The 20,623-nt window shown below is 40.8% G+C and overlaps 1 protein-coding gene across 3 annotated transcripts in view; it reads right to left on the reverse strand.

Moving 5' to 3' along the window:
- Positions 1 to 20,623, reverse strand: part of LOC125458297 (protocadherin Fat 1-like) — a 154,830-nt gene that overhangs the window by 21,366 nt on the left and 112,841 nt on the right. For all 3 annotated transcript variants that reach the window (XR_007248803.2, XM_048543473.2, XM_048543474.2), the window contains 9 exons: positions 19,602 to 19,812; positions 13,746 to 17,807; positions 11,244 to 11,440; positions 10,625 to 10,778; positions 9,280 to 9,513; positions 5,294 to 5,683; positions 2,812 to 3,026; positions 1,835 to 1,972; positions 173 to 316 (listed from right to left, as the gene is read on the reverse strand). Coding sequence is in view for 2 of the 3 variants with exons in the window: in XM_048543473.2 (XP_048399430.2) it covers positions 173 to 316; positions 1,835 to 1,972; positions 2,812 to 3,026; positions 5,294 to 5,683; positions 9,280 to 9,513; positions 10,625 to 10,778; positions 11,244 to 11,440; positions 13,746 to 17,807; positions 19,602 to 19,812 (5,745 nt within the window). In the remaining variant the exon portion in view is untranslated. The remainder of the gene's footprint in view (positions 1 to 172; positions 317 to 1,834; positions 1,973 to 2,811; positions 3,027 to 5,293; positions 5,684 to 9,279; positions 9,514 to 10,624; positions 10,779 to 11,243; positions 11,441 to 13,745; positions 17,808 to 19,601; positions 19,813 to 20,623) is intronic.

Below are 20,623 nucleotides of genomic sequence, written 5' to 3' on the forward strand. Positions count from 1 at the left end.
TACATATGTGAGAAGGCTTCATTTGTAAATGCTTCTATGAAGTTCTCTGGAATTCTTTGCTACACTAAAGGTGTCATTGAAGCACAAGTTCTTATTATGAGTAACTTGTTTGCAGTAAAATATCTGTATACTTCCTTCAGTAAGGTCATGGCTGAAATCTATTCACACTTACCTGAATAACCACACTGTAATTGAACTGAAAGAACATTGGTGGATTGTCATTCACATCTAACACTTGGATGTTGACTGCAGTGTGACTGAATAATGGAGGCTTGCCATTGTCTGTAGCCCGGACTGTCAAGGAATAGCTGGGTATCTGGAGAAGAGACAGTGATGGTCACAGAGTTTTTTACATTTGTAACAATGTAAACTTAAAATATTATGTTGCTTTATTATGACTGTGCAAGTTATAGCAGGTAAACTATTTGGGCTTCACTGGGTGAATGTATTCTAGTGATGTTGTAATTTATCACTTATAATAGGGAGGTCCCATGTTTTTCTTAGTCTGTGCTCTGTTCACTGAGCTAACAGAGCAGGAAGGACCGGTGATAAAATTGGCCCTCGCAACCTTTGGCTAGGGAGGGGAAAATTCCTGATCCTTTTTTGATGTCAATGGTTGGTAAGAGTCACTTGATGGATATTCTTCAGGTACAAGTTGTGATAGGCTTTGATATTTCCAGTGGTCAATTAACATGTCTCTTCCCAGGTGATGAAGCATTGGAGGGCTGCCAGAATCAACTGTGCACAATTATGAATCGTTTGATCAAATATAAGCAAGCTCTCCTGAGGAACAACATATATATTATTCTATTTATATTATTTCCGAAAGTAAGTAGGGGTGGTATGGTGGCTCAGTGATCAGCACTGCTGCCTTACAGTGCCAGGAGCCTGGCTTCAATTCCAGCCTTCGGTGGCTGTCTGTGTGGAGTTTATAAATTCTCCCTGTGTCTGCACAAGTTTCTTCCATTGGTCTGATTTCCTCCCACAGTCCAAAGATGTGTAGATTAGGTGGATTGGCCAGGCTAAATTGCCTATGGTATCTAAGGATGTACAGGCTAGATGGGTAAGCCATGGGAAATGCAGGGTTACAGAGATGGGGATGGGTTAGGGAAGGATGCTGTTTGGAGGGTTGGTGTGGACTTGATGGGTTGAATGGCCTGCTTCCACTCTGTAGGAATTCTGTGATCTACTGCGTTACGAATGTGGAAGCCACATGTTAAAGTTCACATTCACTGTCTGCGACAGTGACAAACATGGTATGCCTTCAAGAAGGTCTTAAACAAAATTTCCTGGTATCTTGGATGCTGCTGCAAAGCAGCCTGTAGTGTGGCTAATTTTGGGCAATTGACCCACATTTTCTTTAACAACATTAACTGATCTCAACTATTGCCAATACTATTTTGTGGCAATTTTCAGGATGAAGTCTTTTTATAATCAGTGGAGTCTGGAAATGATATCCAGCTGTAATTTGCAAACTCATTCTGAACCTTTGAACAAAGTCTGTTGCACAGTTTACATGATTTCTGACATCGAAAATCCAGGGACTTTCTACCACTGTTTCTGACTGAATTTGCCAAAAGGGGACTGGTATAATTTCTTTTTGATAATAATTCGATGTCAGGTTTTAGAGCTGGAAGAAGAATTTTCTCATCAAATACTCTGGTAAGTCTCATCAGGAAGAGAAATACACTTGTCCATTGTGCCACCCAATGCCTACGTTGTTAATCAGCAGGACACTCAATCACCCTGACAGGGCAATGCTACTGTCCTCTGGGAACGACAATGGTTCATCAACTTTACTTTCTTCGCTTTTGGTGACATATTTTCTATTTACCTCTTCCCTATCAAGGTGCTGTGATAACAAAATCTCCCCACTCTTCGAGTTTATTCTAAAATGCTGGTAGGGATCACCATCCAATATTGAGTAATGGATCAGGTTGTTTAGCGGTCCATCTTTGTCAGTAGCTGTTACCTAATGGAAATGTAGAGAGAGGAAGAGAACAATATGAGGTAGAAGGTCCTATCTCACCTTATTGAACTGATAATTGATAACTCAAGAACAATCTCTAATCCTAACAGCAGACACTGTTTGGGAGTTGAATTCAAGCTCAGATCAAACACCCATGGCTCAGAGAGCAGTTAAGAGGCAACCATATTACTGTGTTGCTGGGAGTCACATATAGTCAAATATCTACCAGGTAGGGATGGTGTTTCCTTCCATAATGTACATTAGTGAACCAAACGGGTTTTCCTCCAGTGGCTGGGTCAAAAATCATGAGAGTCTTGATTCCAGATTTGTATGGCATTCAAATTTCACCATCTCCTATGGCAGGATTTGAGCTCCAGAACATTATCTGGGTCTCTGGATTGACAATCTAGCAATAATACTACTTGGCCCACTGTCTCCCTATTTGGAATGAAGGAATCATTTCATTTTGCAGAAGAATTACCTTTACATCACTATCACCCCAAAAGTTTGGCACTTGACCTCCGCACAGGAGTGAACACAAACAGTTTTATAGTCATTTGAATTCCAAAGGAGAGTCATTCTGGGCTTGAAACATTCACTCTATTTTTGTTTCCATTGATGTTGTCAAAGTTTCTCCAGCACTTTCTGTTTTTATTTCATAGTTGTATGGGTTTTCAATCAGATCTTATAAACTCATGTTGTAGTACTTATAGCAGGTGAGGAGTAAGACTGACCCGTGCAGGTATATAATTGATAATGTTATCAATAGCAATTTTGCTTTTATTTCCCACTTTAATTATACTTATATGATAAAGAAAACAGAAGGTTTTTTTAAAACTTACTTTAAGTACCAACTCCTCACGTAAAGCATCCTCACTGATTTCAGCACTGTACACACTGTGGCTGAATTTGGGTGCGTTGTCATTAACGTCTGTGACATTGATGATCACCATTGTGCTGTCACTGAACAGTGGCGTTCCTTTCCTATTGCCTTCAACTGACAGGTAATACTCATGGCAGAATTCATAATCCAGGCTCCCATTCACATACAAGGCCCCTAAACACAGAATTGGTCACTGTTTTTGTAAACTGATTAACTTAAATGGATATAACTTCAAAGCTATTTCAACCGTTTTCTTACTGCCTGTCCATAACAAACAAAACATGTAGAAAAGCCATTACATGTCTCTCAATCCACCCCAGGTGTAATAGACCGGATTTTCTGAGGGGTGATTATCTCACCAGATTGCCCCTCTGGCCCACCTTCTTTGCAAAGGAGCTAGCTCCACATTTTCTGTGAGGACGTTCTGATCAGGGGTCCTACAGAAATGCAGAGCCGTACTTCCATTCTGACAGTTCCCTCCTAGTGCAGAAGTGTCAGAGCAAGGCAAACCATGAGCCTATCCCTCAGCAATCAGCTGCTGTGCAGTGAAATGTAAAAGGTGATGTTTGAGTGCTGGCAGGGTAGGGTGCCAGATGACAGAAACCAAGTTTGGCAGGGGTTCTTGGTTTGGGGGAAGGTGGCTGCGGGGTGGCGTTGGTGGTCAAACATGAGTGATAGGGATCCGGGTTAGGTCTGGTGGTGGACGTTTGGAAGAAGAGGGCTCAGGTTCAGTCGGCGGGGGCATGAAATTGCTTGTGTTTGCTCTGTTCTGGCTGTGGGCAGGCAGATTGGGTTGGCTCAGGTCTGTTGTAAGATTGGAAGAGCCCAGCAGAGGCGGAGCGAGTGAGTGAGTGTGTGTGTAAGGGATCTGAGGAGTAACTGGGATTGTGCAAATTAAGTACGGGGTCAGTTGAATGGTTGCTCAACAGTCTGAGATTTCTTAACTAATTTTATCGGAAACCTTTCAATTCTCCAATTTAAATTTCCAGAGGGGTCCTGGCAGAGGGGAATTGCCGAGCAAAATCTTTAAATTTCCCAGGAAACTCTTTTGGAGCATGCTATGATAGGGACTTCTCACAGTCCCCATGAGCAACTCCCAATAATGCAAAAGCAATGACTGTTGGCATCACGGTGGCTCAGTGGTTAGTACTGCTACCTCACAGCACCAGGGACCCGGGTTCAGTTCTACCCTCGAGCAACTGTCTGTGTGAAGTTTCCACATTCTCCCCAAGTCTGTGTGGGTTTCCTCCAGGTGATCTGGTTTCCTCTCAGAGTTCAAAGTTATGCAGATTAGGTGGACTGGCCATGCTAAATTGCCAGTAGTGTCCAGATATGTAAGTTAGGTGGATTTGCCATGGGAAATATAGGGTTATGGGGAAAGGGTAGGGGGGATGTTTCTGGATGGGATGCTGTTTGGAGGGGCAGGGTGGGCTTGTTGGGCCAATTGGCCTGTCTCTACACAGTTAGGATTCCATGATAGCCTACGGAAATAAGACCATAACACATGGGAACAGAAGTAGACTGTTCAGCCCATCAGGTCTGCTCCACCATTCAATGAGATCGTGGCTGAATCCAGGCTAATGATTTATGTTGATGTGCAGACACTAATCTATGTAAGTGAATGCAGCACTCATTTTAAACACAGCCAACTCTCACAAGCAACAATGAGATGAATCAACTTACCTACCTTTGAGTTGAAGTCAAAATGTACCATGGCAACTCATTACATTTCTTCAACAAGAGTTAAGGGGTAATCTTCAATACATGTACAGGCTGACAAAGCTTCAGTTTAACATTTTATTTTAAAGACAGTTCTCATGAACCAGCAAATATCTGCTCAGGACCGTACACAGTGTAGCCCAATTTTACCATTGATTTTTACTATTTACTAGCCACATTTAAAATCAAGCATCCTACCACTGATGCTGTAAAAGACCTGTGCATTTTAGTTATGTATTGGACATGCTGTGCTTCCAAACAAAAATACTTTTGGTTGGCATTAAGTATTATGAGGGTTAGTTTGAACAGTAGCCCAGCTCCTGGCTGCAAAACATGTTCTGGCTCAAGTGAACGAGTTCTTGTCTAAAGTTGGCCTCATATACTGATATTAGGTGTGAAAATAGCCAATGTCCTTGTGACATGAACTGCTTAAATATGCATAAATACCCTGTGGTACAATGGTAATTTTCTTATTCTATACCAGTCCACACACTCTGTGTGGCACAGTGCTCTCCTGTGTACCTTATGCAGTGCAAGCTCCTATTTATTTAATTTTCCATAGCATGGCCATATGTCGGTAAGTCCTTCATTTACTGGTATCTCTTGTACAATAATGAAATAAAACAGCAAAACAACTAACCACTGTGTATATGCCCATCAAATATTGCAGTATTAAATCAGTTTCTTTCAGAACAAAACATATTTAAAACGCTTAATTTTACCTGTTTTGGAATCAATGAGAAACTTGCCATGGTCATTGCCATTTGTGATAGTGTAAAGGATCTGTGCATTATCAGTGGTGTCTTGTGTTAGTGCTGACACACTCAGTATCTCCGTCCCTTTGCTCACATTCTCTGGGATGCTGGAAATGTACTCCTTCTGTACAAAGACTGGGATGAACTCTTCAATGCCAATGACCGAAACCACCACATTGACAAAGGACGAGAGTCTCTGTGGAAGGCCATGGTCTGTGGCCTGAACCATCAGGTTAAAAGCTTTCTGCTGCTCCTTGTATAGAGACTTTGCCAGATATATTACACCTGTGAGCTCATCAATGGAGAAATATTCATTTGCTGAGTCCACTAAGGAATATGTGACCTCAGCATTGAGACCTATTGATGGGGAAAACAAGATTAGGAAAGAATGATCATGGTTATCAGCTAGCAAAAAGTCTAAACCCGGCAGATGGTAGACAGCTTCAGAATCTATCCCATAATACAGACTCAATCTTTGCAGCCCTACAATGAAAGGGTAGGCAGTCCACCTAAAGTGACTTGCTGGAACTCAACCATAATCATGTGCTACCGAAGACCATATCTGCAAACCCATTTCATGGCTCAATTAACATACACATATATTAACATAGTCTGAGGAAGAACTAACCCCTTGGTATACATAGCCATTCCAAGAGAAAAGTCTTCAATATCAGCACATTGTATTGGAAGAACATTAACTCCATTTCATCATACAGAATGAGACGCTGAATCCTTACCCCATATAATAAACCTTCGTTCACACCTTTCTGCACACTGAATCTTCCTACAAGTTGTAAATCTTGCAGAATTTTGGGTCTGACAGATAATCTGTTATGAATTTTGGAGTTAGGGAAATAACATCACACTTCCAGCAATCCCGGGGGCTATAAAGACACTGAAGAACTCAAACTTAGCTCAAGGGAACATGATCTTTGAATGCAATTTGGCTAAACACAAATTTCGACTCTGCACATTCAACCTGGAGCCTAACTTGGCTCTGAATGTGAAATCATAGCTTTGACAGAGATAAATATTAGTTTGGAATACAGTGAAAACTATACGTGGCAATGTTAAACAAAATATCCAAATCATTAGTCAGTGTAATACAATTCAGCTACAGATTTTTCTTCTAGACTGAAATTTTTTGGTATTTATAATAATTGGTAAAATAGCTAGTATTTTAATGAAATTAGAAAATGTGAAGCAAAAGTTAACTTTAAACATGAGGAATCATGAGTGACGTAACAGATTATCTCAGATAATTTAGAACAAGAACAAAGAAAATTACAGCACAGGAACAGGCCCTTCAGCCCTCCAAGCCTGCACTGACATGCTGCCCATCATGACTAAACTCCCTACCCTTCTGGGGAACATATCCCTCTATTCCCATCCTATTAATGTATTTGTCAAGAAACCCTTTAAAAGTCACTATCGTATCTGCTTCTACTACCTCTCCTTGCAGCGAGTTCCAGGCACCTACCACCCTCTTGTACATCACCTTTAAACCTTGCCCCTCGCACCTGAAACCCATGGCCCTGAGAAACTGGCTCATCCACCCTGGGAAAAAGCTTCTGACTGTCCACTCTGTCCATGCGTTTCATAATCTTTTAGACCTCTATCAGGTCACCCCTCAACGTCTGTTGTTCCAGGGAGAACACCCAAGTTTCTCCAACCTCTCCTCATAGCTAATGCCTGCCATACCAGGCAACTTCCTGATAAATCTTTCCTGTACCCTCTCCAAAGCCACCATATCCTTCTGGTAATGTAGTGACCAGAATTGAACACAATATTCTAAGGTTCTATAAAGCTGCAACATTACCTGAGAATTTTTAAACTCAGTGCCCCAGCTATTGAAGGCAAGCACATCCATAAGCCTTGTTGACCACCTTCTCCACCTGTGTACCTGTACACACAGACCCCTCTGCTTACCGGTACTCTTAAGGGTTCTGCTATTTACGGTATATTTTCCATCTGGATTAGACCTTCTGAAATGCATTGCCTCACATTTTTCTGGATTAAACTCCATCTGCCATCTCTCGGCCCAAGTCACCAAGCGATCTATATCCTGCTTTATCCTTTGACAGTCTTCATCGCTATCCGCAATTCCACCAACTTTTGTGTCAGCGGCAAACTTACTCATCAGGCCAGTCATGTTTACCTCCCAATCATTTATATATATTACATATAGCAAAGGTCCCAACACTGATCCCTGAAGAATGCCTTTAGTCACAGCCCTCCATTCAGAAATGCACCCTTCCACTACGACTCTCTGTCTTCTATGACTGAGCCAGTGTTTTTATCCATCTTGCAAGCTCACCTCTGACCCCATGCGACTTTACCTTCTGTATCAGTCTGCCATGGGGGACCTTGTCAAAGGCATCAATGAAGTCCATGTAGACAGCATCCACTGCCCTACCTTCTTCAATTATCTTTGTCGCTTCCTCATAAGCTCAAGCAAGTTAGTGAGACATGACCTCCTCTTCACAAACCATGTTTCCTCTTCTTAATATGCCCACTTATTTCCAAGTGGGAGTAAATCCTGTCTCGAAGAATCCTCTCCAATAATTTCCCTACCACTGACATAAGGCTCACTGGCCTGTTATTAGCTGGATTATCCTTGCCACCCTTCTTAAACAAAGGAACAACTTTGGCTATTCTCCAATCCTCTGGGACCTCTCCTGTAGCCAGTAAGGATACAAAGATTTCTCTCAAGGCCCCAGCAATTTCCTCCATGGCCTCTCTCAGTATTTTGGGGGATATCCCATCAAGCCCTGGGACCTGTCTACCATAATGTTTTTCAAGATTCCCAGTATCTCTTCTCTTTTGATCTCAACATGACCAAAACTATCTTCACACCCTTCCCCAGACTCATCATCCACTAAGTCTTTCTCCACAGTGAATACTTACACAAAGTACTCATTTAATACCATGTCCATTTCCTCTGGCTTCACACACAAATTCTCTTCCCTGTCCTTGAGTGGATCAACCCTCTCAACTCTTGCTCTTTATATATGTATAAAATGCCTTGGGATTTTCCTTAATCCCAATGGCCAATGACTTTCCATGACCCCTTTTAGCCCTCCTGACTCCTTGCTTAAGTTTCTTTTGACTTTCCTTGTATTCCACCCTGGCTTCGTGTGTTCCCAGCCTCCAAGCCATCATAAATGCTTCCTTTTTCTTTCTGATTATCCTCACAATATTTCTTGTTATCCAAGGTTCCCTAAACTTGCCGTACTTATCCGTCATCCTTAAAGGAACGTGCCGGTCCTGAGTTCCCAGCAATTTGCACTTGAAAGCCTCCCATATACCAAATGTTGATTTGCCCTAAAACTTCTGCCTCTAATCTGCATTCTTCAGTTTCTGCCTAATATTGTTGTAATTAGCCTTCCTCCAATTTAGCAACTTCTCCTGACATGGGCACTTATCCTTATCCATCAATACCTTAAAGATTACTGAATTGTGATCACTGTTCCCAAGCTGCTCCCCTACTGAGACTTTGAACTCCTCACCAGGCTCATTCCCCAATATAATTGTTTAATATCTTTGCCTGTCTTTTAATTCTCACCTATGAAGTATGGTGCATGTCTCTAATATGGGTTTGTCCGCTCTCTAAGTGGATGCTGGACAATCTGTTAAATGGTCCTACTGTATTCTTTATTGTAATATTTCTGAAAATGACAATACTTTGCCTCCTCCAGCTGAATTTTGTGTTCAGCATAGCTAAGATTGGCTTCAGGTATAGATCAAGTTGGAAGTCAGACTAATTTAGAAAAGAAAATGCCATCTCAGTCAGTCACCTCTTTTATGAATCACTCACAATTTTTCATCAAGAATGAGTTATAGGTGCATATTTGGAATCGTTAATTGAACATCAATACAACAGAAGGTGCATACATATTGGCCAAATCTACAATAAGATCACTGCACACAGTAGCTTTTTACAGAATACTTACGAACATCAGGATCTCTGGCATGGACAACTGCCACAGGGGTCTTGACAGTGGTGTTATCAAAGACAGATACTGCATACTGAGTTGCAGAGAACTTGGGAGGGTTGTCATTCACATCTTGTAATATAATGCTTATATCTGCCTCGCAAAATAGGCCACTCCCGTCAGATGCTTTTGCAACCAGATTATATACAGCTTGACTCTCACGGTCCAAAATGCCAACTGTCATCAATTCCCCTGAGGCAAAGAATAGAAACAAGAGTTACTAAAATGTAAATTGCCATTCAAATCCTCAACACTTCCCTGATCAGTCAAGTGATTCATCAACTGTCTAAATTGAGACATGCCAAACTGGAAAGTTCAAGGTTTAATCACCAGAAGGAGTTGAAGTTAACTAACCACATCTGGGTTAGTGTTTGGAGTCCTCTAATTGGGCTCAGGGAGCATAGGTTACTGAAGGATCTTCACTCATCATTACTAACTAGCTACCAATGCTGAAAATCTGCACCCATGGCTGACAAGTAAGAGCAGGACTGGGCTCTGCTTTGATGCTACTGTGCTTGCAAAGACCAGTCGGCCTGAATGAGTAGGCTCATCCATTAAAACTAACCACATTGATGAGGTACCTATAGGGTTACCACTGCCTGCAGAACTGTACTTTTGATGATATTGAAAGACAGTAGGAAGAAAACTGATGGAGACATATGGTGATAAACTGGAAAAAAGAAACTCTTTAGTTAGTCTAAGTATGATTATCTTTCTTAACAACCATGCTTTTTATTGCCTGAGGGTTAACTGTACTAATTGGCTTCACTTCGCTCAGGCTCTCTCAAGTATCTTTCTCTTCTTGCCTTAGGGCAGCTGTCATTATCACGCCCCATTTCAGCTGGACAACTGATACAATTCAATAGAATTGATTTAAATACAACTTGAAAAACCAAAAGTAGGGCTCTTATGGCACAGTCATACAGCCCCTACCCTGAGATCAGGAGGCCCAGGTTCAAGTCCCACTTGCTCCAGAGGTATCTAATACATCTCTAAACAAGTTGATGAGGAAAATATCTAAAAACAATAATAAACTCCATTAGCATTCCATCTATTGGAATATTGGAAGGCAATCTGGTATGACTACGGTTTTCGCCTTCAGCATCTTCTGTTTCTATCCCTACACTTCACTACTAAATACTACTGTGGCAAATGCTGTGCAAAGTCTACCCAGCACTCATTAATGACTTGAGAACCTCTACAAGCTCTACGCTGCAGGGTCACACACTTTTTCATTTGTTATGGTTAAATACTGCTGTGCTATTTACATATAAATCTCTAACCCAACTGTTCATTTCTTTACCTGTCTGTGGGTCAAGTCGAAACTTGTTTGCACCTGGCCCGCGCAGAGTGTAAGTTATCTGAGCATTGATGCCAGCATCGGAGTCTGTTGCAGAAACCTTCAAAATGAACTGACCCCAAGGCGCACCTTCTGAAATGACTTCAGTGTATGTGAGCTGTGAAAAGAAAGCCGAATATCAAAACAAAATAGACAAATGGAAGCAGTGGCACATTTGACAGACTGAACAGTATATAGTACATTTTTCCAGAGCACTGATAAGTAATGTGCCAAATGCACACATCCCAAAATGTTTATGCATGTTGAGGATATGATGGGTATAGAAGCCAAAGGAGAAACCCAGGACGCATTGTCCTAGGGGAAGAATGATACCATTGTATTCTCTCGAAGAACTTAGATAACTCCCAGTATTTTATCCGGAGATTCAGATTTATCTGGAGATTCAGATTTTAGAAAAGGAAATAAGTTCATTAAAAGAATCTTGAATGTTTTGTTGTGTTTTCCACAGTGTGAAGGAGTTAATGGCCTGGAATTGCTGTAGTGTTTCTGCTACTCCAGCACCATAACACTGATGGGTGTTCAGTTAGATGCATCGCCATTCTTTTTGTTGCAGGGTAATTACCTGTTTGCAGCATGGGCTGTTATCATTAACATCTTGAACAAAGACTTCAACTGCTGATTCAGCCAGAAACCTGCCATCAGTGGCTGTGATATTTAGAATGTATTTTTCTTTGTTCTCTCGATCCAGAGCTTCCTTTACATAAACTCGCCACTGGTTTTCAAAGTTCTCAAGAGCAAACTGGCCCAGAAGGTCACCATCTAATGAAACAAATTAGGATTCACAGTCAAGTTAATCTTAATTGTGAAACATTATACGCAATGTCTTAGAATGAGGTACTGAAGGAGGCCATCCAGCCTCATGTCCATGCCAGTGTTCTACAAGAGTAATTCACAAAGTCCCAACTATGCCCTGCATACCATACTTTATCAGATAATTATCTAATTCTATTATGAAATCTATGATTGAATTTGCCTCCAACACATTCTCATGCAATACATTTCAGATTCCAACCACTTCTTCTAAATTATAATGATGAGAGGCCTATTCAACTCAATCTCTCCTCATCTGACAAACCTCTCATTCGAATCAGTTTGGTGAATCTTCGCTGAACTTCCTTTGTGGCAAGTATGGATATATTTTACATTAGGAGTCCAAAACTGCACACAATGTTCCAGATGGTGTCTTGCCAAGGTCCTGTACAACTTTATTCCTTAAGGGGATATGGGCTTCACTGAGTGAGTCAGCATTTATTGCCCATTCCAAAATCCATAGTTACCCTTGAGAAGGTGAGTTGCCTTTTTGAGCCACTGCAGTTCATTTGGTGCAGGTGCATCTACAATGCTATAAGGGAGGGAGCTCAGGATTTTGCAGTTTCTTGTTCCTGTACTGAAGCTCTCTTGCAAATGAAGGCCAACATACACTTGCCCTCCGAACTGCTTGCTGTACCTGCATGCTTGCTTTATATGACGGCATTGCTGTTTCTTGTTACTGAACCAACTTTGCATCCATGCTATCACTGTCCTTTTTAATTTAACTTTGCTGTTGTGTGGCAGTGTTTCAATTACTGTTAAAGATCCATGTACACCATATTACTGACATTACATCCATTAACCTTAGATGTTATCTCATAAAAGAACTCAATGAAATTAGTTATACACAATTTTTCCTTTAAAACTTGTAGTAGCTTTCCTGAATGAATCCACATTTGTCCAACTGACTATTAATTTTATTTTAGATTATCATTTCTAAATGCCTTCTGACCACCGAGATGGAAATAATTGGCCCATAGTTCCTGACCTGAACTTCATAGCCATTTTTCAAGAAAGGTGTAACATTTGCAGTTCTCTCATCCTCTGGTGGTTTATCTATCAGTTGGAAAAACAACAGGCAGTTGACACAACTGGTAGGTGACAGACTCTGAAAAGTGCACCTTTTACTTTGATATTGGTCTAATTATTGAGATACATGACAAAACATTAGTTATTTTAAAAGGTTGATGTGGATGCATATAAATATATCTTAGAACTATGAGGTACTGAAGGAGGCCATCCAGCCTCATGTCCATGCCAGTGTTCTACAAGAGTAATTCACAAAGTCCCAACTATGCCCTGCATACCATACTTTATCAGATAATTATCTAATTCTATTATGAAAGCTATGATTGAATTTGCCTCCAACACATTGTGGACACCTTGCTAAGGAAAAGGTACAGATGTACAATAGCAACAATGTTGCACTTAAAAAGTGGCAGGGAACTGGAAGGGTCAAACAGCCTGGGGAAATTTCACAGAAAGGTCACACGACTAAGATTGCGGAATAAGACAACTGCATTTTTTGAACTCAGTGAAACGGAATGTGCGACTTATCTGAAAGTAACTGCCATAGCTCCCTATCTTTTTCTTTGCTACACCTTTCAGCAAACTTTGTCAAGTGAAAACCAACCAAAAATAATCTACCACCACTCGGGGAGAGTTCCTGAAGGGGATTTTCTTAAAATTTACTCCAGCATCCGAAGCAAACTCTACCAATTACCATTTTTTGAGAAAGACATCTGTAGAATGACCGAGGCTCGGATACCCTCAGAATCAGAAAATAGTTTGGGTCAATCTACGACTTATCCTTCTTTTGTGAATTTAACTATCACTTGGCCAAAATGCTTCAAGGTGAACTCTCTGAAGAATTGCTTTTTGTTTCTCTTCAAATTTAACAATGTGTATTAGATTCTTAGAAGAATGGACATATATCTAATATATACATGTTATATATACATAATCCAAACTGTCTGCCAATTATTTTGGCATCTTTACGTGATCAAGTTTGTTTTGGTAATAAACTAGTAATTTGCTGTTCACTAAAGAAACTTGGCCGACTTGTTCTAAACCCTGAATGTCTGAGACTATATACTTGGCCATATCATTAAAAAAAATTAAATTTAGTTGTAGCCAGTGGAGGAGTGGAACTTGAAAAGTAACCAGTGCATCTCTCTAACCTCAGTGGTGACAATATGTTTGCTGCCTTCCTAAACATCAATATCTAAATGAATATATTATACCAAAGGTATACCTGTAATATAGCAGGTGGCATGTCTATTGGATTCGGTAATATCAGCATCCACCATAGTAAGAACCACAACCACTTCCCCAGGTTTGCTGTCTTCGCTGACTGTAGCCTTGTAGATGTCGCTGGTGAATTGTGGAGAATTGTCATTTTCATCAGCGACCTCAACTTCCACGATGGCAGTTGAGGACATTTGGACCTTTCCTCCGTGATCAAATGCCACCACGGCAAACTTGTAACTGCTTTTTGTTTCACAGTCCAGTTCCTTCAGTGTTGTAAGCCATCCACTGTCTCCATCGATGGCAAAAACATTGGTCACATCATCAAATTCATTAGACAAGCTATAGGTAACATGTCCATTGGTTCCTGTGTCCTGGTCATTGGCAGTCACCTGTATGACTGTGGTCCCAGCTGGCATGTTCTCTGGGATGAAGGCTCGATAAGGATTTGCCTCAAATATGGGCTGGTTATCATTCACATCCTTTACCTGGATGCTGATAGACACTGAAGAAGCAACCTCTAAATCTCCATGGAAACACTGAGCAACTACATCAATTTTGTACCATTTGGTTTTTTCATGATCTATGTTCTTCCCAATTTTCAATGTTCCAGTGTTTTTATCAAGGGTGAATACTCCACCCTTATTACTTTCATCAGTATTCCCCTTCACCAGACTATAAATAACTGGTTGGTCAGCTTCTGCTGTAATTACACCAATTTCTGACCCGGCTGGAAGATCCTCTGAGGCTGAGAAAGTGTACAGTGGTTCAGAGAATCGTGGAATTGATAGGTCAGGTGGGATAACTTTTACGAGAACAGGAACACAGGAGTCCTGTTGTGGTGAGCCCCCATCTTGTGCTTTCACGTAATAAGTAAATGAGTTGTTCTCCAGCCCAATCAGACTCTCCTTGATTGTGATAAATCCAGTAAGAGGATTTATCTCCAGTATATCCTCAACCTTATCTTCACTGGAGGCAACAGAGTAACTGACATCTGCATTCATTCCTTCATCTGCATCAACAGCCATGATCTGGATTACAGGAGCACCCTTGAGAGTGCTAGCAGGGATATGAATTTTGTATTCAGCAGCTTGGAATTGAGGTGCATTATCATTCTCATCAGTCAATATAATATTCACAGTGCAAAAATCCACCTTACCGCCTCCATCTTTTGCCATCACTTTAATGGCAATGACCTTTTCTGTTGAATTTTCACGGTCCAGTTTCTGTGACGTTAAAATACGGCCATGGTTGTCGATGCTAAATTTCTCTCTGGCTAACTTATTTATGATTGTATAGTCAATGTGACCATATGGGCCAGAGTCTCTGTCGATGGCTTTGAGTTCAATTACATGTGTCCCCACCTTAGCATTTTCAGCAAGCTCAATTTCATACATGTTTTGATCAAATATAGGCTTGAATTTATTTGTCTTTGAAGTTCTAATCTGAACCGGTATAGATCTCCTGAAAACACGGTCAGAAACGGACACATTCAAGTGATAATTTGATTCTAATATTTTCTTACAAGAATTTGACAGAGAAATGATTCCAGATTTTGTTCCAATTATAAAGTGTCTTTGTTCATTTCCTTCTGTGATGATGTACTCCAGTTTATCAATATCTATGCTGTCTGGATCTCTTGCCTGCACTCGGATAACAAAATGACCGCATGTAGCCACTTCACTTACAGTAGTTTCATACTGATTCTGGCGAAACGTAGGTGGGTTATCATTGAAATCTGAAATGTATACATTCAGAAGTACATCTCTACTTAATGGTGGAATACCATTATCTACAGCCCTAATTGTAAGGCTATATTGTTGGGTCTTTTCATAATCCAGTGTACGTGCTGTTGTAACAAGGCCATTACTAGTGTCAATATGGAAGTATTCTGAACTATTAGTAATAGCTGCAAATTGATAGCTGATAACTTTGTTCCTTCCAGAATCGGTATCACTGGCACTGACCTGTACCACGGAGGTACCGATAACCGAGGCCTCAGACAATGTTGCAGCATAGACCTTTTCTGTGAACATGGGAGGGTTGTCATTGACATCTTCAACTTGGATCTCAACAATTGCTTCTGCGTAAGATCCAGTCACTGAATCTGTGGCCCGCACAGTCAGCACATGCTTTGTCTGGTCTTCATAATCCAACGCATCAATCACATTCAGAACGCCAGCCTTAAATTCAATAGAGAACAAGCGCAGTGCTCTCTGTGTGACAATGTTGTAGATCACATGGAATCCTGATGGGTTGTTGGCATGTACATGAAGAATTGGTGTGTTGGGAGAGATGTTTTCAGGGACGCTGATTCTATAGTATGGCTTTTCAAACCTTGGTGTGATTTTATCCCTGACAGTGATAACAGCTTCAGTCTGTGCATAAAGTGGAGGATCTCCTCTATCTTGAGCTATAACAGTTAATGTATATTTATCTGATGCATCAGAATCAAGATGCTCACTGAGAGAAATGTCGCCGAGGTAGGGATCAATCCAAAAGTATTTATAATGATCAACAAGACTGTAATGGATGACTGCATTTTCTCCAGTGTCCTTATCATCAGCAGTAACTTGACAGATAACATCACCTGGTTCTGCATCATCTTGAACTGTAGCTAGGTATGATAAGTGGACAAAATTTGGTGCGTTGTCATTAATATCCTCAACAGTAACTTTAACTAATGTATGTGCAACTCTAGGAGGGTTACGCAGATCACGTGCCTCAATAACAAATTCATATTCTTCCTGTTCTTCACGGTCACATGCCACTCCAGTTGTTTGGAAAGCACCAGATGTTTTGATCACTCGAAACCTTTCATCTGGATTTAATATATAGTAAAAGATGGGTTCATTTAGCTGATTTCCAGATGCTTTCACAATACCTAAAGTTTCCATGAGTGTAGTATTTTCCAACACTGAAAATACGTGCAAGTTCTGGGCAAATGTTAGGCCACTTTCCTTTAAAGTGGACACTTTTATCTTTACTATTGTAGTACCTTTTAGCATCCCATCAGATGCTCTAACTGTCAGTTCAAAATAGCCTTGAAGATTGGCTGCATCTTGAACTGAAATTAAGCCAGTGGAAGAATCAATACTGAATGTCTCCTTGTTATTTCCATCAAATATACTGTATGTGATTTTTGAGAAATTGTCAGAGTCTGCATCTGCTGCTTTCACTGTGAGAATGTCAGTCCCTTTGTGAGCAGGAATCAGCAAAATTGATTCATATAAGTCTTTCTCAAACCTTGGAGGACAGTCATTAACATCCATCACCGTTATAGTGATATTTGCTACTTCTGCTGCAAATAGAGTTGGCTGCCCAAGATCGTGTACCTGAACCGTGAGATGAAAGACGGAAATGGCTTCATGGTCAATAACAGCAGCGGTGCTGATGGTTCCCATATTGGGATCAATTGTAAAGTACTTCAACATATCAGATTCCATGATTTGATATACCAACATGCCATTGGCACCTTTGTCGCGATCAGTCGCTTTAACAACAAGGGGTGTGTTCCTCTCATCCAGAACAACACTGTTGATGGGAGAATTCTCATTGATTCTGCCAATATACTGAGACTGGACAAGGATGGGTGGGTTGTCATTTTCATCTATAATGTCTATTGACACCAACAGACTGCTGTATAGACCAGTCATGCTAGTACCTTGAATTTTCAATTTGAAAGCTGGGTTTTTCTCAAAATCCAGCTCCTTATGAACAGCTATCACACCAGAATATGAATTGATATGAAAAGTGTCATCTGTGTTTCCATCTTTAATTTCATAAGTCACTGCTGATTGGCTGGTTGCAGTTACCATGATAACTGATGATCCAATGTTAGTTGCTTCACTGACTTCTTCATAATACTCCTTCATCAGAAACTTGGGAGGTGAATAATCAGAAACCATAACAATAATTTCAACACTGGCAAGTGTACTGAGTTGGGGATAACCTTGATCCTTGGCTTTCACTGTTAAATCATAGGATCTTTTAACTACTTGGTCTAGCTTCTTAGACACAGTTATCTTGCCAGAAACAGGGTCAATCTTAAATGTATTGCCACTGTTACCTGAAAAACACACGGGAAGAAGATTATTCTTTTACACGTACTCAAAACATTAACTGTCTTTAGGCTTATGGTGTAAAATCTTATCTACACATAAATGAAAATGATTCTTCATAATGACACTATCAGACAATTTCTCAATGTGCACATTGATTCTCTATTGTAGCTTTATATTAAGTGTGCCTCTTAAGTCTAGCTTTTATACATCTTGATTGGAATGCCATACAATGAGTTGACAAGGAAAGGAAATAATGGCATTTTTATTCATTCTAATGCACACAATCAACGACCTACACTTTGCAATTGACTGATCACATTCAACAATTGTCTCAGTTTTAGTTAAAGTGGGTAAAGAATTGTGCACTATAAAATGCTGTGCATTGTTAAAAAGAACTGTAGCCTAAATGCTGCATTGTCTTATATAATACTAAATGTCACTTTTGTTAAATTCTTTGTTGAGTAACTGTTTTCAACTGAATACGTAGAAAAGAAAGGTTTACATTTATGGAACACCTTTCATAATGACAGTGTCCCAAAGCTCGATAAAGTACTTCTGAAATGTGGCTTCTGTTTGAGCAGGGCTCAGATAGCTGAACGATAAGGAAAATATGTGTTGTATATCCAAGTTTGCAGGTGACACAAAGCTGGGTGGGAGGGTGCGCAGTGTGGAGGATGCAGTGTAGCTTCAGTGTGATTTAGACAAGTTAAGCAAGTGTGTGTTTTGATGGCAGATTCAGTATAATGTGAATAAATGTCAAGTTATCTTGGTATGTTTTGTTCGCAAAAACATACAGGCAGATTATTACCTGAATGGTGAGAGTTTGGGAAAGGGGGAGGTGCAATATTAACTGAGTGCCTTTATTCACCATACGCTGAACATAAGCATGCAGATGCAGCTGGAGGTGAAGAAGGCACATTGACAATCACAGCAAGAGGATTTGAGGCCAAAACACTGAAGCCTTCAAGAAAGATGTAGGTATAATTCTGAGGACTAAAAGCATCAAGGACATGGAGAGAAAGTGGGAACAGGGTACAGAGTTGGATGAGCAGCCATGATCATATTGAATGGCAGAGCAGGCTCAAAGGGCTGAATGGCCTCCTCCTGCTCTTTTAATCTGCGTTTCTTAATGTTTCATGTAGCCATTGACAATTGTTATAAAAACCCAGCTGCCCTTTGGAGAGGGAAATCTGCTATCCTAACCTGGTCTGGTTTACTCATGACTCCAGCAATATGATCTGATTCTTAACTGTTCTCTGATATGGCCTCATAAGCCAATTAGTTCAAACACGATTAATGAAAGGTGCCTACATCCCAAGAATGCATTTAAAAAGGCGCCTGAGTTTCACACATCAAATGCCCTGCACACAGCACTGTGATAACAACCTGCTTCTGTGAGGCTGATTAAACATTGACTGGGACACAAGGGAAAATTCCCCTGCTCTTCTTTGTAATACTGCCATTGGATCATTTACATCCAACTGAAAGGGCAGACAGGCACCTTAGTTTAACACCTCAGAGTTTATTGGGCCTGCTGGTCTGAAGAACGTGACATGGAATTGTGTTTCTCTCTCCACAGAAGTTGCTGAATTTTTCCAGCACTTTCTGTTTACATCTCCAACACTTCCAGTATTTTAATTCTGTTTTGCTCTTCGTGGTTGTACTGCCTGAATGAATTAGTGTAGATCAAATGGATTTTCTCACCTTTTTTCACATCACAACATATCAACTTTGAACAAATGTACACAATCAGCACTTTTATGATCTATACAATATTCTATATTTAATGTTCTTGTTACCTGATTGAATGGAATACATGATTTCTGCATTAATTCCTATGTCCTTGTCTAAAGCAGTGACTTGTAGAACATCAGTTCCAATTGGTGCAGTTTCTGTTATGTTGCCACTGTAAATAGGACTGGTAAATCGAGGTGGATGGTCATTTGAATCCTCCACATTAATCATGGCTCGGACAAAATTCCGTTTAACAGGAACTTCCTGATCCCGCACCTGCCAGAAAAATAAATCAGATCACAGCTCCATCAGAATTCTGTACATAATGAAACATTCATTTCATTTTCATTTCCAATACAAAAGGAGGATCACAAGAAAACAAGGCAAAGGAAACGGATTAACATATCCTTCTGCTGAAAAACTGGTTTAAGGGAGAATTCTGTTTAACTGGGAGGTCATTGATGTTAAGGGCGGTAGAGGCAGGAGCCATCACAACATTTTAGGTGGATTTAGATGCACTCTTGAAATGCCATCATACACAAGGCTACAGGTCAAATGCTGCAAAATGGGACTAGTTAGCTGTTTGATGACTCACACAGGCATAATGCACCAAAGGGCCTCTTTACAGGCAGAAAAATTAATTGAAACATAGAATCATAAATTTTTACCGTTCAGAAAAGGCTCTTTGGCTCATTGTGTCATACTGGCTCCAGGAAAAACTAGCCAGCTAGATCCCTACCTACGTGACACCACCCACGCCCTCCACCTCCTCCAGGACTTCCAATTCCCTGGCCCCCAACACCTCATTTTCACCAAGGACGTCCAGTCCCTATACACCTGTATTCCGCATGCAGATGGCCTCAAGGCCCTCCGCTTCTTCCTGTCCCGCAGGCCCGACCAGTCCCCCTCCACCAACACCCTCATCCGCCTAGCCGAACTCGTCCTCACCCTCAACAACTTCTCTTTCGATTCCTCCCACTTCCTACAGACAAAGGGGGTGGCCATGGGCACCCGCATGGGCCTCAGCTATGCCTGCCTTTTTGTAGGTTATGTGGAACAGTCCCTCTTCCGCACCTACACAGGCCCC

This window comes from Stegostoma tigrinum, chromosome 13 (assembly GCF_030684315.1).
Source record: "Stegostoma tigrinum isolate sSteTig4 chromosome 13, sSteTig4.hap1, whole genome shotgun sequence".
NCBI lineage: Eukaryota > Metazoa > Chordata > Chondrichthyes > Orectolobiformes > Stegostomatidae > Stegostoma > Stegostoma tigrinum.